We start from the raw sequence: 23,028 nt of genomic DNA, 5'->3' as shown, positions 1-23,028 counted from the left end.
TCAATATCTAACGTTAATATAATTTATTTGTTTTTATTTTTTTTGGTGCAAATGAGGGGCTAGGTCACAGAAACAAAGCATTAAAGTAAAAAGCTAGGGGAACAAATGAAACCGTGGCATAGTCACACCTAATACATCATTAGGTAATATATGCCCTAAAGCTAAGGGGACTTAAATGGTTGCTATGTATTACTCCTTGATTGGCTTCTTGATTTACATGCTTCACTTTCACTTCCCACTTCGACATCTCAATTAGATTACAAAGAAGGATATCATGGACACATTATCCATTATTGTAGCAATTCTCGCTGCTGAGGATTTGAGTGATTACTTAGTTATCAATCGAACTTGCAATATAAATTAATGCAATCCATTCCGTAACAATTTAAATATGGATTTTTTTTTAGAATAAAAAAATAAAATACTTTGACTATCAAAGATCTTAAGCAAGGGGAATTTGTGGCTGGATTGAATCCTTTCAAGTAAGATCCTCCTTTTTGAGGAGCATAATCTTTCCTAAAAAAGGAATATCACTATGCTACGTGAAAAATGTATAATTGCATGCATTGTTAATTTTATGTTTCTTGCACTCTAGCTAATTCAAGAAAGTTGATGCATTTCTTGAAGCTTTTCTGATTTGCATTTGATGCGGTCTCTATATGCGCATTTGAACACTTTTATCTTTTATAAGTTTCTATAACTTGTGAATAACATATTGACCTACAAAATTCAGTAACCCGTGTATAAGAGAGCATAATATGACAACAACACTACCGCCAATCTGTCATTACACATCACAAAGACTTGCGTTACATTTTGCAAATGATGGAGGCAGAAACAAACCGAACCAACATGCTTAAGGTTAGAATTAAGTTTGAAATTCATTCTAGTGTTTGGTTGAGTGATTTTATTGTTAGCATGGAACGTCATACCGCAGGAATTCTAACTCCAACCCATACCACAGAACAATAATCTCCCCGATAACATTCTTTCAACAGTTTTGATTTTCCACAAGCGCTTAGCCAAAAAATTATAGACACCGGGTTATTCCAGAATATGATTGTTAATGTGAATATGTGACATCAAGAAGTTTTCCATATAATCAGGAAACTATAATTTGACCACCATTCGAGGAAATCATATTAAACACCAGAGAAAGGGAATACAGACTAAATCTGGTAGTGATTCTGTACAACAAAACAAGCTCTATGATCAGACTCTAGCTGATCAAGCATTCCATATGGACCAAATTGATCAGTTTCTTACATGTCCTTATTCTAGCTACATTGTGAAGTCGAGCACAACAGCTTGTTTACTGAGTTATCTTCTGTTATCAGAGCAGGCAAGACAGCCTCCTTTGGTGCCAAAGTATATCTTCTTTACTTAGAACCTGTATGAGATAAAATAATAAATGCCTTTGTATCGTATGCCAACTATAATGTACCCAACTACCCAAGACTCTACAAACCTTCCAGGATAAATGGTTGGATTTGATCTGCCTGAGGTTCAAGCTGCTCTTTTCCCTCAACTTGATCAGAAATATGCTGATCTTCTTTATCTACGGCAGTCTCAGATGGTAGCACTTGATGCACTTGATCTGGAGAAGGAACCTCAAGTTGCTGGTACTTGGGTTTATTCTTCTCCAGTAAAAGGTAAGTTGTGCAATACCAAAATAACAATATCCTGCCTTGCGCTGCCACAGTCTCACTAATTTGACTGCCAGCAAACGAAAGTCGTTCCAGTGCCTGCAGATTGATCTCAAAATAAGAAACGTACAACTGAAGCCAAAACTCCAAAGCTACCAGGTCATATAACATTTTGTAAAAACAAAATTTCGACAACAAATCACATGACAAGAGAACCATAACATATTAATAATCTAAATAACTGACAGCAATAATTTCTCCTCTGTACACATAAACTGATTGCTGTATGGTCAATATGTTATTATCATCTATTTTTGTGACACTTAGTGAACAATCAACTCAATCAGTGAAATTAAACTGTAGTCTGAGCAAAATGGTTCAGCTGCTATGCTAGTTTATGGTTGTCTTGGAGGTTTGGTGTTAATGAAACTTAAATGCTAGGGCTTCTTAAGTAAGCTCTTCATTTTTTCTTTCCTAATATCAAAAATAAATAAACAAATCATTTTTTTTTTGGGGGGTTCTACCCACTAATACACTTTTGCAAACCAAGAAAAGTAAGAAAAAGGTGGTGTAGCTATTAGTTTGCGAACAAAACTATTAGGAACAGATTTATGTTTTGCAACCAAAATGTGAATTGAGATTACAGATATGATTGATGATAAAATATGTAGGAACAGGTGTGTTGCAATGTGTATTTTATCCAAATGATGGGGAGTCTGAAGTTGATATGTCACTTAACTCTTGTGTTGCAGGATGCTAATGCAAACAGAGATGTGGAAGGACAAGAAACTTGAAATCACATACTACCTCCGATTTTTATTATTTGCAACTTTGGAATATTTTATATCTCACAAATAATACCCCAAAGTTGCAAATAATAAAAACCGGAGGTAGTACTTTGAGATACTAGTAGAAACAAGGAAATGTCAACTGCAAAACCATAATTTCTCATCTCATATTAGTATGAAGTTTAACAGCAGATCTTCCTTCTGGTTTACACCACCAACAAATAGCCTTGATTTTCAGAAAATCTCAAAGAGGGGTGGGGGTGGGGTCTGTATAGTCAATACCTGTTCTCCAGTTTGTAGATCAAATGGATGTTGATGCTCGAATTGCAGGCCTTTAAATTCATTGATACAGAGTCCTTGAAAAGCCCTACAAGTAAAGAAAAATATTTGGAAGTGGACAAAAGCAATGCAAAAATTATGAATTTTCAAGAAACTGTTTCAGATTTCCCTGCCTAAAGGCTAAACCTACATACGTAGTATTTATTATTAGAGACAGGAGGGGTAGTGCAATTACCATCGTATCAGAGACACGCGAGGGATCCAGCGGAATATAATAGGTGTGTTATCTGCATTAACATAGTATCCCCCGAAGACAATGAAGACAGTCATAAGAGATGGCCCAACAGCCATAGCAGCTTCAGTGGAAGGAACCATGGCACCCACAGTTAGACCCATAGCAGATGCAGCGAAAGATTCCACAGTTACAATTCCACAGAATTTACCAAACCTGCAGATCACAAATACAGAGTAAGCATATAGGGTAAGAAGTGTACTAAAGCAAATATCACTCAACATTTTTCTGAAATAATACTGAGGACGACTAAAAACAGTACTCTGTGTGTGACAACAATAAAGTACACTTACATGGAGTGCAATGCAAGTGAAATTGTAAAATGCCCAATACAAAGTGGAAGTTCTAAATCATAAACCTCTATACCATTAGAAAAACCAAATAAAGTGCATACACAGCCATCCAAAGTGAGACAAGCACCTGAAAATTAATCTTACGAGTCTACGACACTTGAGTTGCCAAAGACAATTTGGAAAACACAGAAAGTGACCACTTGGGTTGATAAAAAGAGGGGGGGGGGGGGGGGGGGGGGGGAAGCTATAGTTCAGCAGACAAAAAAAACATAGGAAGTCACAAATGGCAGAAGAGCAATAAACACCTCCTCTCCCACTACTCTAAAGCCTCTTTTTCAGTCAATCTCCCAGTCCTGAGCATTTATGTTATTCAGGCTTGCCAACAATGCAGAACATGGATATGGTTTATTCCAAATATACATCTACCTTTCCAAGGTTTCTAAGGTTTATGCTATTTTTGAAGCATCAAACCCATGCTGCACACAGGTAGACATCATATGATAAGAGTATAACATGGGTACAAAAAGGAAAAGAATGATCCGAGTAATTCACTAACAGACAAAAAAAAAATACAAAAATAAAAATTAAAGAACACAAGCACTAGATGTCCACTGCCAAAGCAAACGTAAAAGACAGAGGGTGCCTGGTTCCCTAAGTCCTTAGCATCAAAACAATTCTAGATAGCCTAGTACCAAATTTTAAAACTAGTGGTAGTAAGAAACCCCTTAACCCATTTCCCCTTTAAATATTGCTCATCACGGAGTAGAGCTAGTGAATTCTTTCTCACCCGCAAATTTGTTTACAACTTTACATGATCTTCGAAGAACTTTACCTGGACAAAGTGGGATGCAGGCGTGCCATAGGATATAGAATGGAACCAAACAACAACGGGAATGCGGCTCCAACAGGTATTTCAGCCAGCAGCTTAGACAGTAAGTATGGACCCAATGAATAAGATCCTTTTGCCCGTTCCCTATCTACGATGGCACGCTCCTTCGGGAAAACACCCACAGTCTTCGTCAAAGCAGCCATTGCAGTATTTATAGCAGCAACCTAGCAGTAGCAAAATATATACAAGATCAGGGAAAAACCAGACATATACAACCCATTTAAACAAACTGACAGATAAACATCCATGCTTTCACAGGTACATTTTGGAGATTAAATATGCATACAAAACTACAACATTACCCCAAAGCCTTTAATGAGGCTCATACCTAGGCAAGATAAGGAAGGTCAAGCATAAGAAGCCTCGCATGTACAATTGCAAAGAGGCTTCTACAGCTTTACCCCATATTGTAAAGAGGAACTAGACCCTAGATCCAAAAGGTAGCTTACTAGCACAAACACACAAAATAAAGACACATAGTTTAGCCACTAGGGAGGCATTTGATCAGTAATTTAAAATTGAAAATTCACCCCTTGATAACAATAATAGCTTTTGCAACAACGATGGAAAAATTTCCTAAAAGGATACACATGTTAGTACCTAGCAAAGGGGACCAGGATACATCCACAAAAAAAAAACCCTGTGGTACAAAAAGCCTTCTCCTGAAATTTCATTCGTTTGAGTTCAAATGGAAAATACAAAGCTATATCCACATACATTCATAGAACATATAATGTACATTTAGCCTGCTTCAAAAATCAAGTGACAAATTAACTTGTGATTGTTGTAAGAGATCAATAAATAATTTGTCCACACTCCTGTAAATCCACAATCAATTATCTTAGCTTTTGCCAAAACCAAATTCTAGAAACATAAAATTGAAAATTTGTCACATGAATACATTTTCCACAAGTTCTAGAATTTTTCTTACTAGCACAAGGAACCAAAAATCAATCACCAAACTTACAACAAGAAAAGGCAGGCACAACAGAAGCTAGTTTGGAAATCAACAGATAATTAATAGCTTAATACCACTGAGCTTGTATGGCAGGTTTGCTAGTATCTGGCTAATCAATACTGCAGAAGCAAATGTAGGACGCTTTGTTATGAAAAGATTTCTGACTTAGTTTCATCACACGTGTTTTAAATTCACATCAGAACATAATTAAAGGTTAGTGTATTAATGCATCAGCCATTATAATAAGCATTTCTTGTATGGCTTCTACTTAAGTCCAAAACTCACTCTAGACTCACAAAATAATCACTACATATGTATAGGACAGATCTTAAACTCACAAAACAAATAAAATATGTGTTCAAAACTCAAAAAGTACATTTAATAATCCCTCCGTAATTTTGTATTTTATTTTTGTTTCTTTTACATTTCTCATTTCACACTTGTTAATGCATCATTTCAATAGCTCATTTCTTAAATTATCAGTAAGTAAAACTTAATCTAACAAAATCCCACATGACCATATGCTTTTTTAAACTATAATCATCAAATCTAGTCCACGTATTGCATGTAAATAGTACATTTGGAAATTTAAAACATTCACATTCTCTCATAGACCACCTTTTTTTTTGGAAAGCCTCTCATAGACCACCTTTATAGGGTTTATATGTTGGGCAAAATATATTTATGTGGGATTTTGTTAGATTCACAATTGCATTGACATGAGTGGAAGTCAAAACATTTCAACTAAAAGAGAACGGATGGAGTATAATTTGTAACAAAATGCCGCTAAGATGCAATGAGCCATGTAGCACCAACAAACACCACTCATGACCACAACTTATGATTATTACGTTCAAAATTGGTGGCAGAAAGACTTTGTCTGTTCTTAAGAATCTTATACACAGATTGCTTTTGAAGTAGAATATAAACCTATGAATTGGTAAATTTATTTGCTCTCTTTCTGCTAGTATCCGCCCTATCTACACAAATCTAACTTATATGTTTAGCACATAATTCAATGAGGATTCAGGATTATACAATCATCTCAATTCTTACCGCCAAAAGGCAAGAGTGCGCGCTGTGCATGCCGAACCCCAAAAATACAGACTGTGACACTTCACTATTGTTTCAACATCCCTCATTAACATACCTTATATTCTTCTACCAACAATCCCCTCTTTTTTTCCTAGGTCCATGGAAACTCCTTCCCCGACGATATGTAAAAGAGAATGTGCAGACACTACATGCTAAATTGGTAATCCAGGCCAAATTACTCGTGAAGTACAAATTGTACCTGCAGCAGTCCCATTCTGTCCTGAATAGATGTCTGAAATCTTCCCATCCTCCAGAAGACTGAACCAAATATTATTGCTGATGCAATTGACATTCTGGCCCGTACCTTATTGGTTGGCCCATCTCGAGATGCCTGATCAAGCAAAACTTAAAAGATCAGGAGAACTAACAAAAACATAGATCAAGATTACAAAACTACAAGTTACAACAGAAAATATATGTATCACACAAGCCACGTCAATAGCAGCAATAAAAGATATATGATAGAAGCATTCAAAAACCAGAGACAAAAATTAAACCAAAAGATTAGTTTCTAGCAGAAATAATTATGTGACTTAGTTTACAAGAGATAAGTGGGACAACAAAAGATTAGAACTTCAACTTAAAGACATAATGTACCATTCTCTGGACCCATTATGTAAAGAACAATACGCCATCTCTTCAATCAGACAATTCGAGCCACATATTATGTATTCACATTGCTGTAATACTAAAATATAGAAGAAATAACTCATTTCAGAGAACTTCATGAAAAATATTCATACAAAGATGGAAAATTATGCGACCAGATACCTGCATCCACGCACGTCTAAAAAGCAAGAAGAATTCCCTCCACCAATTCCCTTTCTTAGCAGAGGCATTCCTACCAAACCTCATTCTTTTTATGAATTTATCTTCACTGGTAAGTGGAGTTGCATAAATAACAGAGGAAGTTTGTTGTGAAAATGCCTCAACAAGACCATCAATCCTTTTTTGAGAGCTATTGATACTTTCAGATGAACTATAATCAATAGATATGAGATCAGCCAAAAATTCAGCAGGATTGACATGATCTGGGCAAGGGTACCTGTTCGGTGCACCCACAGATTAGGCAACATACCAATGCTTACACCATTAAATACCAAATATTAAATAGCGTTAGAACAATAGATAGTGTGAGATTTAGCAACCAACCCAAGATTTGCAAAGTATGACAATGGTTCATCCCTAGCAAGACCAGCATAAATAAGAGAACCATCTGTCAGCAAGATAATGTCGTCGAATTTGTAATAAATCGATCCTCTGGGCTGGTGTATTGAGCAGATCACAGTATGACCATCTTGTGCAAGTTGACTGAGCGTTTCCATTACCTTTTCTGCCTGGAAGGCATCAAGCCCTGAAAAAGTAACAAAAGCCAGCTAGATTAACGAGACAATCAAACAGATTTAACAAATCTGAAGCAAATTTAATTTGGAGTGAAAAGGATTATAGCAGAGATATACAATAATACATATGTGACTATGTGAGCATGTTAACTAAAGCTCTGCTACAATCTCAAATACATAGGGACTATTGAAGAGATTGATGAAAAGGTCTGGGAGGCTAGGTGTAAGCCCTTGGATCTTACAAAACATTATTAGTAATGGGAGGGTAGGTTATTCTAGACAAGTAACCAAATGCAGCTTTCATAATAGTTATTTATTGACCCCACTCACGGTAACACTTCTGAGATACAATGAAGATCAATTAGACTTGGTTGTTCTTACAAGGTTGCTCTAACAATGGTTTGTGTATGTGTAATCCCAACTCTGTTAAATGAAACTTTGAATAGCATATTTTTAGGTTCTTCATTCACAAATGAAGTGCTCTTTATTAGAGAACAAAAACATACTCGAAAATACATGTTTTCCCATAAGTTGCCACGATAATGTCAGTTCAAAAGATCTACGCTAGGTCACACCTAGCACTTCTAGAGTTTTATTCTTTTCCAACAAATTTCAAGCACTTCTACAGTTTTACACTTTTACGCACAAGCGAACACGGACGCAATACAATCTTCACCGCATAATTCTTTATCATTATTTGTTCCTCTAAGCTCTACCTTCAATCTACATCGTTAAACTACACGACTCCAAATGATGTAAATCTTTGTGAAATCCTCATAATAACATATAATACATAAATATTCCAACACTGAACAGGGACGAGAGTGCTTTCAATGAAATAGACTACTTTAATAAAGACAGATGGACCTTTAAATCAAAACCCCTGGTGTAAAAAAAAAAAAATTAATTCTGGCCTGAGTTAAAATAACACAGACCTTCTAGGAACTTTGGCCATTAATCCAAAAATATGAACCCAGAGACTTGACACTGACAAGAGTTCAAAATAGCTATGAGTTTAGGCGCCATGTCATGAAACAATATCTCTGTTTATCTTCTCACTATCTAAAAATAATCATTGACAGACCTACTTTGATCATATAAATATGGTACTGAACAGAGCTTGGTACTGTAAATCACAACAGTATTATTCAGATAATTCCAGTTAACAAATTAAACTAAGGGGCCGTTTGGTTGGGGTTAATAATCAAAGGGAAAGGGAATGAATATGTCTCATTCCCTTTGTTGATGTTTGTTTGTCAATTTTTTAATTCCCATTACCCTTTTTTATTTTTGAGTTTACCCAAAATCAGTCCACATTGATTCCCCACCCCCCCCCCCCCCAAGACTTTTCCACTCCCTTTCCTAAGCCACCACTACACCACCATACATACACCAGCATCTAGTTACCCCCACCGCCCAGCACCTCCTCGGAACTCGCAGCAGCTCCCCACCCTTCGCCGGAATTTGCAGGTCCCCCTACCGTCGCCGGAATTCGCAGCAGGTCCTACCGTCGCCGAAATTCGCAGCAGGTCCTACCGTCGCCGAAATTCGCCACAGCTTCACCACTTCTCACGAGATTCGCCGCAGCTTTCCCCACTCCTCGCTGGAATTCTCCTAGACCCAGAAATCAAACAGACACAAGCATCTTCGACTTCGCCGGAATTCGCCTAGACCCAGAAATCAAACCGCAAGACACAAGCATCTTTGACTAGACCTAGAAATCGAACCTCAAGACAAAGGGTCCTTGAGATTTCTCGACACTTGGTGGCTAGGGGAAGGGACGACCGGCGATTTTAGAGGGAGGAGATCGTTTTCTAGGGTTTTGCGTGGCGGCGAGGGGTGGGGGAGGTTCGACTACAGGCGGAGAAAAGTGGGGGATGATCGACGACAGGCGGCAAGGGGTGGGGGAGGTCGTGGCTGGGCGGTGGAGTGGCTAAAGAAGTGGGAAGATGAGTTGTTGGGTGGGTGGTGGTGATTTTTGTAAACCAAACAACATACCATATGGAAAGGGTTTCATTCCATTCTCTTTCATTCCCTTTGTTCATTCCATTCCGATTACCCCGTGTGAACCAAACGGCCCCTAAGTTTTGCGATAAAAATTTGTCTCATGGTTTTTATCACACAACTGTGATTTACAAATTTTGTACCGAACAGCAATCAACTTTGGTGACTATTACATTGTTGCAGAAGCAGCTAATCGCAGCTGCTACAATGTCGTTGACAAATTGGAAAAAAAATAAATAAATAAAAACACACTTATTGTTTTCAAAAAGCTGATAGGGTGTCATCATGATAAAAATATTCATTAAACAAAAATCCACCGTTTGGACTTTACTCTCTTAGACACTCCCTTTTGACCATCTTTTGTGATTTAAATATAAGGTAAATTATAGTCATGGAGGAAGATTTGTCTCAATTTACACTTTCAAAGTATCAACTTTGAATTATTTTTTAATAAAAGAAAATTATACACATTAATGGTCAAAGTTGCATTGACAAGCGTGAAAGTCCAAATGGTGTAATTACAAGAGAATGGAGGAAGTACATTGTTTCAAAAGTTAACATCCTCGTTCTTGTTGCAACACTTGATTTTGACACTATTCATATATCAACTTTGACTATGTTTTTTACCAATACATATAAATAAAATACTTGTATTATGTTGGTGGCTTGGTCTCGATGTATAATTTCAAGTACGTCCTTCATTTTTTTTAGTTGCAACACTTTTGTCTTCACGGACTGTTAGGCAATTTTTGGAGTAGAGAGTAAAAATAAATGGGGCCCATGTTGTAGGAGGAGATTGAGAGAATTTATTAGTTAAAAAGGAAAGTGATGCTAGTAATTTGAAACTTCTTTTTTAGGAAAGTGATGCAACTAAAAAACGGAGGAAGTATTAATTTTTTCAAATCTTAATATTTACATAATTGAATAGTGATGCAACTAAAAAAACGGAGGAAGAGTTAATTTTTTCATATCTTAATATTTACGTAATTGAATATATTTAAGGTCAAACTTGTGCATTGGCACATGTGCTAATTCGAGTATTCAGACAGAGAAGGAGTATCAAAGAAATTCCATGACACATCACCAGTGGCAATTCATTGCAAAGGTAGGTCCATGTGGCTAAATTTTGTAAAAGCCAACACCCTTACAAGATAATATAAATAGATGCAGACACTCACTATAACAGCTAGATCTCCAGTTTGAAGGAATCTATAATTAGCACTACCAAATTATTCTATAATCAAGCCGACATAGGCATTGGACTTTTGGACTCCATCAAAATGAGCTACTCTAACGAAGCACCTTGCAAAAAGAAATGGAAAGATATTGCATAGAACGGACTCACATGAGTCCGTTCAATTGTCAGAAATAAAATATTATAGTCAGGAATTAATATATTATAGTCAGGAATTGCTATATTATAGTAAGGAATTAGACTATTTTCATCGGGAACAAGACTATTTTTATCATGAATAAGACAATATCAAGAATTAGACTACTTTTATCAGGAATTTTATTTTGTAATTCCTGACAAAGATAATATAATTCCTGATTGAAAAATTATAATTCCTGACAGAAATATGCTTATTCCGAACAAAAATAATTGAACTTTGACTGAAATAATCTTATTCCTGACTAAAATTTTATAATTCCTCGCAAAAATAATGTATTTCCTGACTTAAATATTCTACTTCCTAACAAAAATAATTTAATTTCTGACTAAATTAAGTTTATTCATGACTGAAATTTATCTATTTCTGACTGAGAATATTCTAATTCCAGATTGAAAAGATATAATTCCTGACCGATATATATTTCATTGTATCCCTTCACTTTACCCCTGCCACCGGATGATGGTCGGGGGTGTGTTGTGGAATCAGCATGTTCTTGTTGAGCATAATCGAAGAGCTGCTTATGTTAGAGTCATTATTGAGGCGAATTTCTTGGAGAAGGAGTCGAGACCGAGCCATCTGAAACAATGGTAGAGGCTCTGTTTGAGCGAGCATGGACGCTACAGTGTCAAATTCTGTCTTGCAAAGTCCCACAACTAGTTTGAGAACAAAATTTTGATCATCGGTAATCGGATGATCGACATTAGCTAGTTGATTGGCAACGCTCTTTAAATGTTGACAGAAAGTTGTGTGGGGGAGGGTCGCTAGCGTCGGGGGATAGGTGAGGGAGGATCGCCGGCCGCCGACAGGGGGATAGATAGTGGCACTGGGTAAACCAGACTCACGTGAGTCCGTTCTACACAAAACCTTCTAAAAAGAAATAGACAATGCTGTACCATCAACTCATGGCAGGTAAACTATACATAATCTTACCTCTTCCATTGCATGATGCTTTCTTTGAACCAACCAGATAAGTAGTCTGAAAGTAATTGACATGTTTCACAACTTTTATTAATGTATGACAAGATATCAGATAACTCTCAAGGCTTCAAATGTAGGCTAGCCAACATCAACCACCAAAATTGTCACACAGCATCACCAATTTACCACCAATATGATGTTGAGACTCAGAGAGCCTGATCGGTCCTAGGCTCCTAGTAACTATGGAGCCTGAGTGCTGCAGTGGTTGTCTTGAAGTTTCAATGTTAGGTCCTATGGTATGAAGTTTGCTCGCTCTACTCAAAACACATTTTTAAGTAAAATGTTTACCTATACGAAAATGGCACTCTGGAAATTGCAAGGGCTGTTTCAACAGGGTATATATGTAGCTCATGAAGAAGCTAAAGTGGAAGAAGTAGATGAGTGAAAAGAAGTACTTGCTTTCAAGAAAGACAAAAAACTCAAAAAGTCCCTGTCATTGTGAGTTTGTGACTTAACCTGGTTTCAAAAACAATTGTCAGTCATGGTATTGATGCTTCAGTCTAAACGAGGAACTCTCATGGCGATTCATGAAAATGTTTTCAAAATTTCTAATCAATATGGAGTAGTAAAAGAGACTGTGCCAGTATTGAACCTAAACAATTGCAAACAAACTCTTATCTATCCTATAATAGGTGTCATATACTACAAGAATTTGGAGGGATAAAAACTCAAAGGAAGAATCATTTATTGTATAACTCCTCACCGTTAATATTTCTTTAGTCATGGTATATAATTATGTAAAGCTTGACAAATTTATCGGGAGCACATAACCTGGTTATAACAGATTAGAGCTTAAAAAATTGTATATAGCCAATGAAAACAGCCAGCTTTGTTTTTAAGCTCTGAAGATTAAATAAATCCCAAGGCTTATGTTAACATAATCTGATAATCTTTTACCACAGCATCAGGTAAAATGAAATGTATATTACACTGACAGACATGTATTAAGATTCAGGTCAATGAAATATAATGCAAAGACTATATCATACTGAAAAGGGAAGACCTTCAAGCTTCCATAATTAAGGAGAAGCACACATACCAGTTGTTGGTTCATCTGCAAATATGACTGAAGGACTTGCAATTAGTTCACATGCCAAAGACAAACGTTTCTTTTCACCACCACTAATTCCACGCACCTTTGCATCACCAACAATTGAATCTGCACAACTGACCTTTGGGAATAGTTCAATACAGGAAACAAATTTTCAGCAAGGGCTCTTCATTTCAAGTAAAAAGAAATAAAAGGTGAACACATAATTTTCTTCCAAAATGGTTATATAGAAATCAGTTGGAGGATTCAACAAATTATCAATAGCATCAGTCTTACCAAGCCCAATTTAGACAAGAGATCATTCACATAAGCATCCCTTGCTTCTGCTGAAGACATCTGTGGAAGCTGTAGTTCTGCAGCAAGAGAAAGTATTTCACGGACAGTCATTTGCGAGAAAAAGAGGTCCTCCTGCCTGACATAAGCAAACCTGGAACAGCAAGAACACTATTAAATGAAGTTAAGCAGGAAACAAAAACCCCATGATCAAATTTTAATAGGATTAGCTCCGTAAAAGGCAGTCATACTTGTAAGATTTCTTTGACTTTTGCTGTCCATTGACCTCCAAGAAACCTGATAAACTTAATCTTGGTGAAGCTGCAAGTTGACCAGCTAAAACATTAAGTAATGTTGTCTTCCCTGAACCTGATGGCCCCATTATTGCTAGCAACCTTCCAGGTTTAGCCTCCCCACTAACATCTTTCAGCAGGAATCTTACCTACACAATTAACCAGGCTATCAAGCTATAAAATTTTATTATGAGTCCATAAGATCAAACTGCCTCGTGATGCCCGTGGCCTTTTGATATCCAAGAAAACAAAAACTTCATGCAAAAGAAGCAAATTTAACAAAAATTGCCAAAATATTTAGCACCCACGAAAGAATACATTGAGTTCTTCATAATATATCATGATATAAAAATAATTTTCTTTTGTTAAAAAAAAAAAAAACAAAAAAAAAAAAAAAACCTTCCCCAATAATCAGGGTGTACCAAAGCACTTCTGCCCTAGGAAGTTCAACAAGAAAAAGGGCACCCACCAGGCCACCACTAGCAATTGCATATTCAATCATTTAAAGAAGAAACCCCAAGTTGAAGTAATCCCTTAGCTCTAACACAACATAAGCCTTTTATTAAATTTAGTCCATTTTTAGTCATCTAGACTAGATCACACAACAACTATTCACATTTACTTTCCTTACCCTGTACAACAGTAAAACTACTATGAGAATACAGCTAACTGTGGCTTAGGCTTCATATTCAAGGGTCTGCTGCCTAGTCTAATCACAATATATGCTATGTGTTCTCTATATCTCTCTACTTGTCACATGGGCCCCTCTTTTTAGCTCTCTACATCTCTCTTCTCTACACATGAGCTCCTTAAAAAATGTGCATCTTCTACACATTGCATCAATAAATACAAATGGAAGGAGTATTCCAACTCATAAGTTATGCAAGTGTTTCAAGTTCACAATGTTAAAGCTTGCAGCAGAAATGAGGAGCTAAGTTTCTGCTGCGGGCTCTAACACTTAACTTCATCCATACCATTATCATTGTTAATAGTCTTGATACTGTAACTTCATCAATATCATTATCATTGTTTATTACTGCAACTATTATTTGCTTTTACCTTTCCAAGTTCCAATCCTTGCTTCACTATTTTAAGTTTTAGTTATAGTATCTTCTTGTAGTGTTCTATGGATATAGACGCTTTGTTTATCAAGATAGTGCCACATTTCCGGTAAATGGTAATAAAATCCCCTCATGCTTTCAAAGTTTCAATTGCTAGTGCTATTTTCACCAAAACTTACAAGTCAAAAGAGCATATCATTACATTCAAACCGTTTTTGGTCTTTCACAAACTTATGAGTTTTACACCGAATCCTAACATTTTCCCAAATAGTTAGACACTGAAAACTAGTCCATTAGGTCTGATGGGGGGAGGGTAAATACAAAATTTCTTCGCAAACAAATCCTGGAATTTGAATATATGGACTTGAAATACACTAGCTTCTCAATCTGTCATGCCTGGTATGAACATAATTCTGCATGCCTCTAAGAGCATGGCTAACACATAACATGAAACCTCTTTAACAATTGCAAGCACCCCATCATGCAACTTTTGAATGAATCTTTCCCCACCCACTCTGTAAGGAGGCAGCCCTAGTTAATACGGCTGATAAACAAATACTTCCTCCGTTTTTTTAGTTGACACCGTTTGACTTTTACACTATTCACACAACACGCTTGACTCACTTTTGTGATTTATAGATACGATAAAACACATTCATGTGGAGTCTTGTCTGAGTCGTTTCAATGTATATTTTATTAATATCCGCTTTTTAAATTTTATAATGTTGACAATTAGAGATATTAATCGTTACAAACATGGTTGGCAAGCGTGATTTAAAAAGGTGTCAACTAAAAAAAAAAAAGGAAGTATAAAGTAAAACCGCTAGTTGAAGTAGCGTTTTGGCAAAAGCGGCAAAACCACTATTTGAAGGCTAATACGCTTATTTCGTTATCAGACTTATCAACTTGTAGTTTCCCCTCTGTAAGCACTATTTGCATTATAGAAAGCACATATGTTTTCCCTAACAACACTCCACCAAAGTTTTTCCAAAATGAGAACAATACCCATCATAAATTCTGCCAATGGTATATATGTGAAAAAGTTTATGCCGAAAGCTTACAGAATCAATCAATCAAAGCCTTAATCCCATAAGTAGGGTCGGCTACATGCCCCTAAAATGATTATTCCGTATAGTAATCCATAAACGGATTTTGCGAAAATTAGTGTAAAGAAATAAACTAAAACAACAGGATTACAAAACTTTCTAAAGTAGTAAGGTACTGTATTATACTACATCATCAGCAAAATTCAATTAAAACAAACAATAATGCAATCAACAAATCACAATAACAATCATTCAAACAAAATTACATAAAAAGCTCATTAAAAATGGCAAAATTAAGTGAAACTAACCGATTTAGACTTGTTATCAGAGAGTGAACAAGTGATATTGTTCCAACGAATAGTTACCGGAAAAACTTTTCCGTCAAAAGAAGACTCATCAGAATCATCAAATTCATTCTCATCGCCGTCGAATTCATTCTCCGGCAACAACGCAGGACCAGGGCCTGAAAACAAGCGAACGAAGAGAGCGGCGGCGACGGCTATCAGAATTTGGCCGACGCCATTTCCGCCGATTTTTCCGACCATTTCTCCGACTTTTTTCCCGCCGATTTTCACCATTTTCTCTCTCCTCTGGTTATGCTGCAACTGCAAGTAGTGAGTGTGAGAGTGAGGTGAGAGTGGCGTTATTGATAAGGGTAATACGACGTCGTATGCGATTTGGATGGTGTGTGAATTTGTCTTGTTTGTTTTGCTACAAATCAAGAAGGGCTAACTGGCTAAAAGACTTAACACGTGTTCGATTCGAGGATAAGATTTTTGGGTGTTTTTTTTGGGGGGATTTTTGTTCATGGTTGTATTTGTGTTTACGTTTGGGATTATGTTTGTCAAATTTGTCACGTACTTGATGTATGTAAAAGTGATTGAAATTTTTAAAACACCAAATACTCAGATGAAATTAGTGTTGACCACACTTAGGGCGTGTTCCGATTGACTGAACTCAGCTGAACTGAACTGAACTTATTAATTAGTGATTTTTAACTACGGATTAGTGATCTTTGATTATTTATTGATTATTCTATACATATGTGTATATACAAATGTACATATTATTATTAATAATATTATTATTATTATTATTAATTATTGATTGTTATTATTATTATTTATTGATTATTATTATTAGTAGTATTATTATTATTATTATTATTTATTGATGATTATTATTATTATTTATTGATTATTATTATTAGTATTATTATTTCAATTATTATTGTTATTATTATTATTATTATTATTTATTGATGATTATTATTATTATTATTATTTATTACTTATTGATTATTATTATTATTATTATTATTATTGTTATTATTATTATTATTATTGTTGTTGTTGTTGTTGTTGTTGTTGTTGTTGTTGTTGTTGTTGTCGTTGTAATAAGAGCTTAAAAGAATGAAATTTGGCTTTATATCATTAGCAATATCATTAGACGTAAATTAAGAGCTGAACTGAACTGAACTGAATTTCAACGGAAGAGAACAGGCCCTTAATAGCGGGCAATTAATTAAAATTCTAATAGCATTCTTTTGAATAAATGTCTTGATTTTCGGCCCGTGTTGTATGTGGTTAATCACACCGTGTGGCCACTTACAAAAGAACAAAGTAATCCCTATAACACTGACCAAGTAACCTCTGTAATATTGATCGAGTAACCCCTGTAATATTGATCGAGTAACCCCTATAATACTAGCGAGTAACCGTATTACACTGACGAAGTAACTCTTTTAACACTGACCAAGTATCCCTTATTACACTAACGAAAGGCTAGACATGTGGTCAACCACATATAAGACTTTGTGCTTAGTATTAGTGTCACGACAGCAATAAAATACTATTTCTTGTCTTTTTAGACGGTTAGATTAAATGAATGAAAATATACTCTGTGAGTGAAGGGAATAAACGGCGTTAAAGGGGACTTAACTATCGTCTTCCAAGTTGTCATCCAAGATGATCCAGTCCAAATTTAATTTTAAATATTTCCTCCGTTTCTTTTTAGTTGCATCGCTTTCCTAAAACGGAAATTTCAAATTAGTTTCATCACTTTTCTTGTTAGTTAATAAACTATCTATATCTCTCTCCTATTACATGGGTCCAATTAGGAGTTGTTTGGTTTATAAGGGAAATAAGTTCCCATGGAAAATTCATTTTCCTGGGAAGTTTTTTCCCTTATTCATTTCCTAGGAAGTTCTCTAAAGTTGTTTGGTTGACAATAATGAATTTACACTTCCCAGGAATTAAGTTCCCTTATTTTGTTTGGTTGTATTTATCTATTTCCCATGAATTGTAACTACTTTAACTACTTTTCCCATAATATTAGCACTGTCAAAACGGTTTGACAGTTCGGTTTCGGTTCGGTTTGAAATCAGTTCGGTATTTAATCGGGTCGGTTTGGAATCGGTTTAATTGTCTCACGGGTCGGTTTTGGTTCGGTTTAAATAGTTATCGGTTCGATTCGGTTTCGGTTTATTCTTAAGCGGTTTTAATTCGGTTCGGGTTGTAAACAGTCCGGGTAGTAAACGGTTCGGTGCAGACGGGTTGCGGTTTGTTAACGGTGCGGTGTAAACGGTTTTTATCCCGGTTCAAACAGTTTCGGGTTGGAAACGGTTTCCGGGTTAGAAACAGTTTGGTTCTTTTTTGGTTCAGTTTATAACTGGTTCGGTTCTTTTTCGGTTCAGTTTTTAATAACTGGTTCGGTTCTTTTTCGGTTCAGTTTATAACTGGTTCGGTTCTTCGATTGTTTAACCACTTTAACGTTATTCATATTGGTTCCATTTCAAGTTTACTAAATTATAGTTGAATCTGAATTAAAACATAGCCTAATAGTATATTCATGTCACTAGCACACTCCCGTCTTTATTTCATTATTACTCACAGAATCAATGTAATCATATGCTTAATAGTCTCTGTGAATTAATTTTATTTATTACGCCTTCAGCCAAGCCTTGGTACTTAATATTACAAGCTTTTTGTTCATTTGGTTTCATCACCTCAAATGTATACATGACTAGAGGCAGTAGTGTTGCTAATAGTTTGAGGCAGGGCCTGAGCCTGCTTGTTTTGCTCTTGTTTGTGAACACTGATTATCCTTAAGACCTTAATGAATGATTTGCCTTGCTATTTTAAAAAAAAATATTCTAAGATTTCTAATATTTAATCCATTTAGTTATATCCCCGTCAAAAAAAAAAAATCCATTTAATTATATAAAAAAGTTTGTAAACGGTTCGATTTAGAAGCGGTTTGGTTCATAAACGGTTCGGTTTATAACGAGTTCGGTTTACAATCAGTTCGGTTTTTAAATGGTTCGGTGCAAACGAGTAGCAGTTTGCTAACGGTTCGGTGTAAGCGGTTTTTTTGCCAGTTTAAACGGTTTCGGGTTGGAACCGGTTTCGGGTTAGATACGGTTCGTTTTTTTTGGTTCGGTTTTCTTTCAGTTCGGTTTATATTCGGTTCGGTTTGTTAACGGGTTCGGTTCTTATACGGTTTAACATTATTCGGGTCGATTCGGTTTCGGGTTTACTAAAATGGGGTTCGGGTCGGTTTTCGGTTTCAAAAAAATCAGTTTTTAATCGGTTCGATTCTCATTTGGGTCGGTCGATTTCGGACAGTTAAACGGTTTCGGTTTGAAATTTGACAGCACTACATAATATATATATACACACAATCTTAACTAGTCAACATATGAATTTTATTAACAACTAATTAATTTTGCAAGATAATTTGAAAATTTAAAGCAATGGAGAGGCACTAGTGATAATAAAAAGCAATAAAATGTATACAAGTATTATGGCTACTTTTAATAATACATATTTCATATATTGCAAAAGAGCTACAAGTTGCTTACACAAAGAGATAATATAATCTGCAAAAACTGACTATCCAAATAAGTAAGCCTAAATTAGATGAGATTGTTTAGTAGTGTTTCTTACAAAAGACCAGTATTATATCCCTAATTATATGAGCATAAGCAAATCTAATTTGGCTCACAAGCTGCAATACTTCGTTAGACTTTACAAAAAGTGTGTAGTACTAAAACACCAAAAAATTTACGAGTCATAGGTTAGGATCACCTACATCAAATGCAAAGTTTTTTTTTCAATCATTGATCTGGAAGCAAGAGACCCTGAATATAAGGGTATTTATAGTCATTTGGAAGGCTAAAAAAAAAAAAGTCAACTTCAAGAGGATTAAGGGAAATTTTTTTGGATGCCAAAAGAACTTCAGTAGGAGATAAGCCTTCAATTTTCATTACCTCGGAAGTCACTTTCATCCTTCGCTCAGCAGAATCGGACTCATGCTTGAAACAATTGGCAAGTCGTCCTATGCGCTCGCCTGCAGCTTCCATTACATTGCTTATTTTTCCAACTTTGGTCGAAAACTCTTTTAAAACTTCAATTGTTTCGGTTCTTGCTCTTTTCGTCCTACTAGTTGTAGGTGTTGGTGAAAGTGGAGGCCTTGTTTGATTACATAGAGGAGTTGAACTAATATGTTCTTCAGAATATTGAGGGACTTCTTGCTCTTCTTCTCCTTTGTTTTCTTCATCCACCTCATCAAGTACATCATGAACATTTGCAGCTTCATTCCCAATAGCCCTATCTTTGCCAAATATTTTCCCTAAGTCATCATAAAAAGGAAATGGTTGTTTCTTAAGCCTGCTGCATTTTTATGACTCTGCCAAAATAAGAAATACAAATTGTCATACAACTTTTGTGGCTCACAAGTCACAAGTAAATCTTCACATTATAGGTAATTCATACAATTTAATTACATTGATTTAAGACACTCAGGGAGTCAGGGGAGATCAAACAGATTGTATGTGAATATTCTTGTAAAAGACCTAAAAAGTAGAAGCAATTTACCTTAATCCATTCATCCCAAACTGATTGTGGGCACGTAACAAACTTCCCATCATCATTCCACCCAAATCCGCTAGCACTCAGACTAAGCATCTCTGAAATAGCATCATACTGCTTCCTAAGGAGCTTTACTATTAAGATATATTTCAGGAAATAGATATATTTAGGAAACATTTTTTGATCTAGTGAATATTTCCATATCTTATCTTGGTTCTCCTAAGCTGGCAACACACGTTTTATGTGGCTTAGGAAACTAATTGTTTGTATTATAAATATTGAGCTCATGAAAGCTAATAAAATTAAGTGAAGTTTCTCTGTTTCTACATTTACTCTAGACTCAATGTGAGGCTTGGCTTTTTTTTCACACTCAGGTTGTTTTTGTTTCATGAGAGCTTCCAACTTAGCAAAAGCACCATTTTTAAACTGGCCATTATCTGTTTTCCAACCACCTAGATCGATAAGATCATTCATAGCCTAGTGCACGGTCCTCACTAAGTGACCATCTGTTGCAGTTTCTAACTGAGTTGCAAGCATTAGCTCCTTGCACAACATTTCCTTGAGCATTATTCATCTACAGTACACATATAATACAATGCATTTTCTTTGAAACATCAAACCCAATATAAACTATATATATATATATATATATATATATATATATATATATATGTATATATATATATATATATATATATATGTATATATACATATATATATATATATGTATATATACATGTATATATATGTATATATATGTATATATATATATATATATGTATATATATATATGTATATATATATATATACATATATATATATATATATATATATATATATATATATATATATATATATATATATATATATATGTATATATATATATGTATGTATGTATGTATAATTCATACATAAACTATAAAAGGATAAATAAGAAACAAAATGATATTACTCTCACAAGTGAGCTAAATAGGGGTTAAAGGATGAAAGTATACTCATATAAACTACATTTTTTTTTAATACATTCATAAAACTACTCAAGTAGCCCTGGATTGCAACCATGTATTATACATATCAGTAGCTAGTTCTTGTCTGAATGTGTTCCACGCTGTGCTAGTTTCCATAACCTCGATATTGTTTTCATTATCTTCTTCCATGCCATCTACAATCAAGGACTCCATAGGGTCTACAATCATATAAGTTCAAATATAATTATGCATCAAAGCACATGCCAAAATTATTCTATTGACGACCTTTCGACGATACCATGTTGTGTTCCTTAGAATACCCCATCTCATTTTTAATAATCCAAAACATCTCTCTATGACATTCCTTGCTTGAGAATGCTTCATATTAAAATATTCTTCTGCCGATAATGGTTGAGCACCACTTTTCCAAACACTCAAATGATATCTTTGACCCTGTAGGGAATAATTTCAAGCCTTTAAAATCCCACTAGCTTGAACCCCACTGTGATCATACACTAAAGTACGGTGGCGTCCAAAAGGGAAGAAGATAGAGCAAAAGAGTCGCCAACAAGTTTTTAAGGAACTTGTAAACCATCACGAGGTGAAGGTTACACCCCCTTAACGATCCAAGAGATCGTCAACTCCATAAGGTCATGAACCAAATAAGGGTTCGGGGATGATGGTACAAATCCAACCTAAAAGAGATTGAACCTGCCCTAATAATAGGCCTCTACTTTATTCTGCTCGTATTCATGTGCGCTTTCTGATTAACATGCAATCAATAGGTTAACCCTAAACCTGTTTAATCTATGTTGGTTGAATATAATGCACAAATAAACTATTATTGGCGATCACTTGAATTATAATCACAATTAACCTAACAAGATTATTAATTATCTTATTAAGCGTGATTGAAAGTACCAATTCCCTTTAAACATGCAATAAAAGGTGATCAAGCAATAAATAATATAAGATATGATACATATCAAGCAACATAATAAATAATATCATGATAATAAAAATCATAATCATCATAATAATAACAATAACAATATTCATAATCATGTTCATGTTAATATTAAAGCATAATAATAATAGCAAGATCCTAGGCATGATACTAACAAGATTAATAACAAACCCTAACATGTCACTAAGCAATAAAAATCAAATCTTTAACCCTAACATGATACTAACATGAATAAATATTAGGAAGAATATAGGAAGCATCGTATTTTTAATCATACTTGATATTAAAGTTACCCTAGACATGATACTAGGAATCAAAATAACAATCTAAGCATGATTTCTACATCATAATATCAATTAAACCATTAAAGTACTTACTTGGATGCCTCGTACCTCTTTCTAATTACAAAATACACGCGTTAGTAACTTCAAGGAAAATAATAATCAAAGCAATCAAATTAAATAATGTAAAGAGAGATTTGGGACCAAACCCTCAGAAATTAAAACCTTTCACGTCTAGGGCGAAGGCAACTTCGAATA

The 23,028-nt window shown here is 35.2% G+C and overlaps 1 protein-coding gene and 1 pseudogene across 2 annotated transcripts; both read right to left on the bottom strand.

Annotated features, from left to right (window-relative positions):
* Positions 1-1,140: 1,140 nt before the first annotated feature.
* Positions 1,141-16,307, bottom strand: LOC145556363 (ABC transporter G family member 7-like). Its single transcript, XM_081618017.1, has 12 exons — positions 15,992-16,307; positions 13,535-13,725; positions 13,287-13,437; positions 12,999-13,131; positions 7,393-7,594; positions 7,012-7,285; positions 6,440-6,571; positions 4,131-4,351; positions 2,949-3,161; positions 2,717-2,801; positions 1,469-1,745; positions 1,141-1,390 (listed from the first exon to the last, which is right to left on the bottom strand). Exons 1-12 carry the CDS (start codon positions 16,259-16,261, stop codon positions 1,380-1,382), a joined length of 2,160 nt encoding a protein of 719 aa, XP_081474143.1. The 5' UTR covers positions 16,262-16,307; the 3' UTR covers positions 1,141-1,379.
* Positions 16,308-19,504: 3,197 nt separating this feature from the next.
* LOC145589096 (uncharacterized) lies at positions 19,505-20,848 on the bottom strand (annotated as a pseudogene). The gene is made up of 2 exons (XR_014101631.1): positions 20,561-20,848; positions 19,505-20,372 (listed from the first exon to the last, which is right to left on the bottom strand). The product of XR_014101631.1 is annotated as an uncharacterized LOC145589096 (transcript).
* Positions 20,849-23,028: the final 2,180 nt, after the last annotated feature.

This window comes from Chenopodium album, chromosome 1 (genome assembly GCF_948465745.1).
Source record: "Chenopodium album chromosome 1, dcCheAlbu1.1, whole genome shotgun sequence".
Taxonomy (NCBI): domain Eukaryota; kingdom Viridiplantae; phylum Streptophyta; class Magnoliopsida; order Caryophyllales; family Amaranthaceae; genus Chenopodium; species Chenopodium album.
This window is presented reverse-complemented; position numbering and strand designations above follow the sequence as displayed.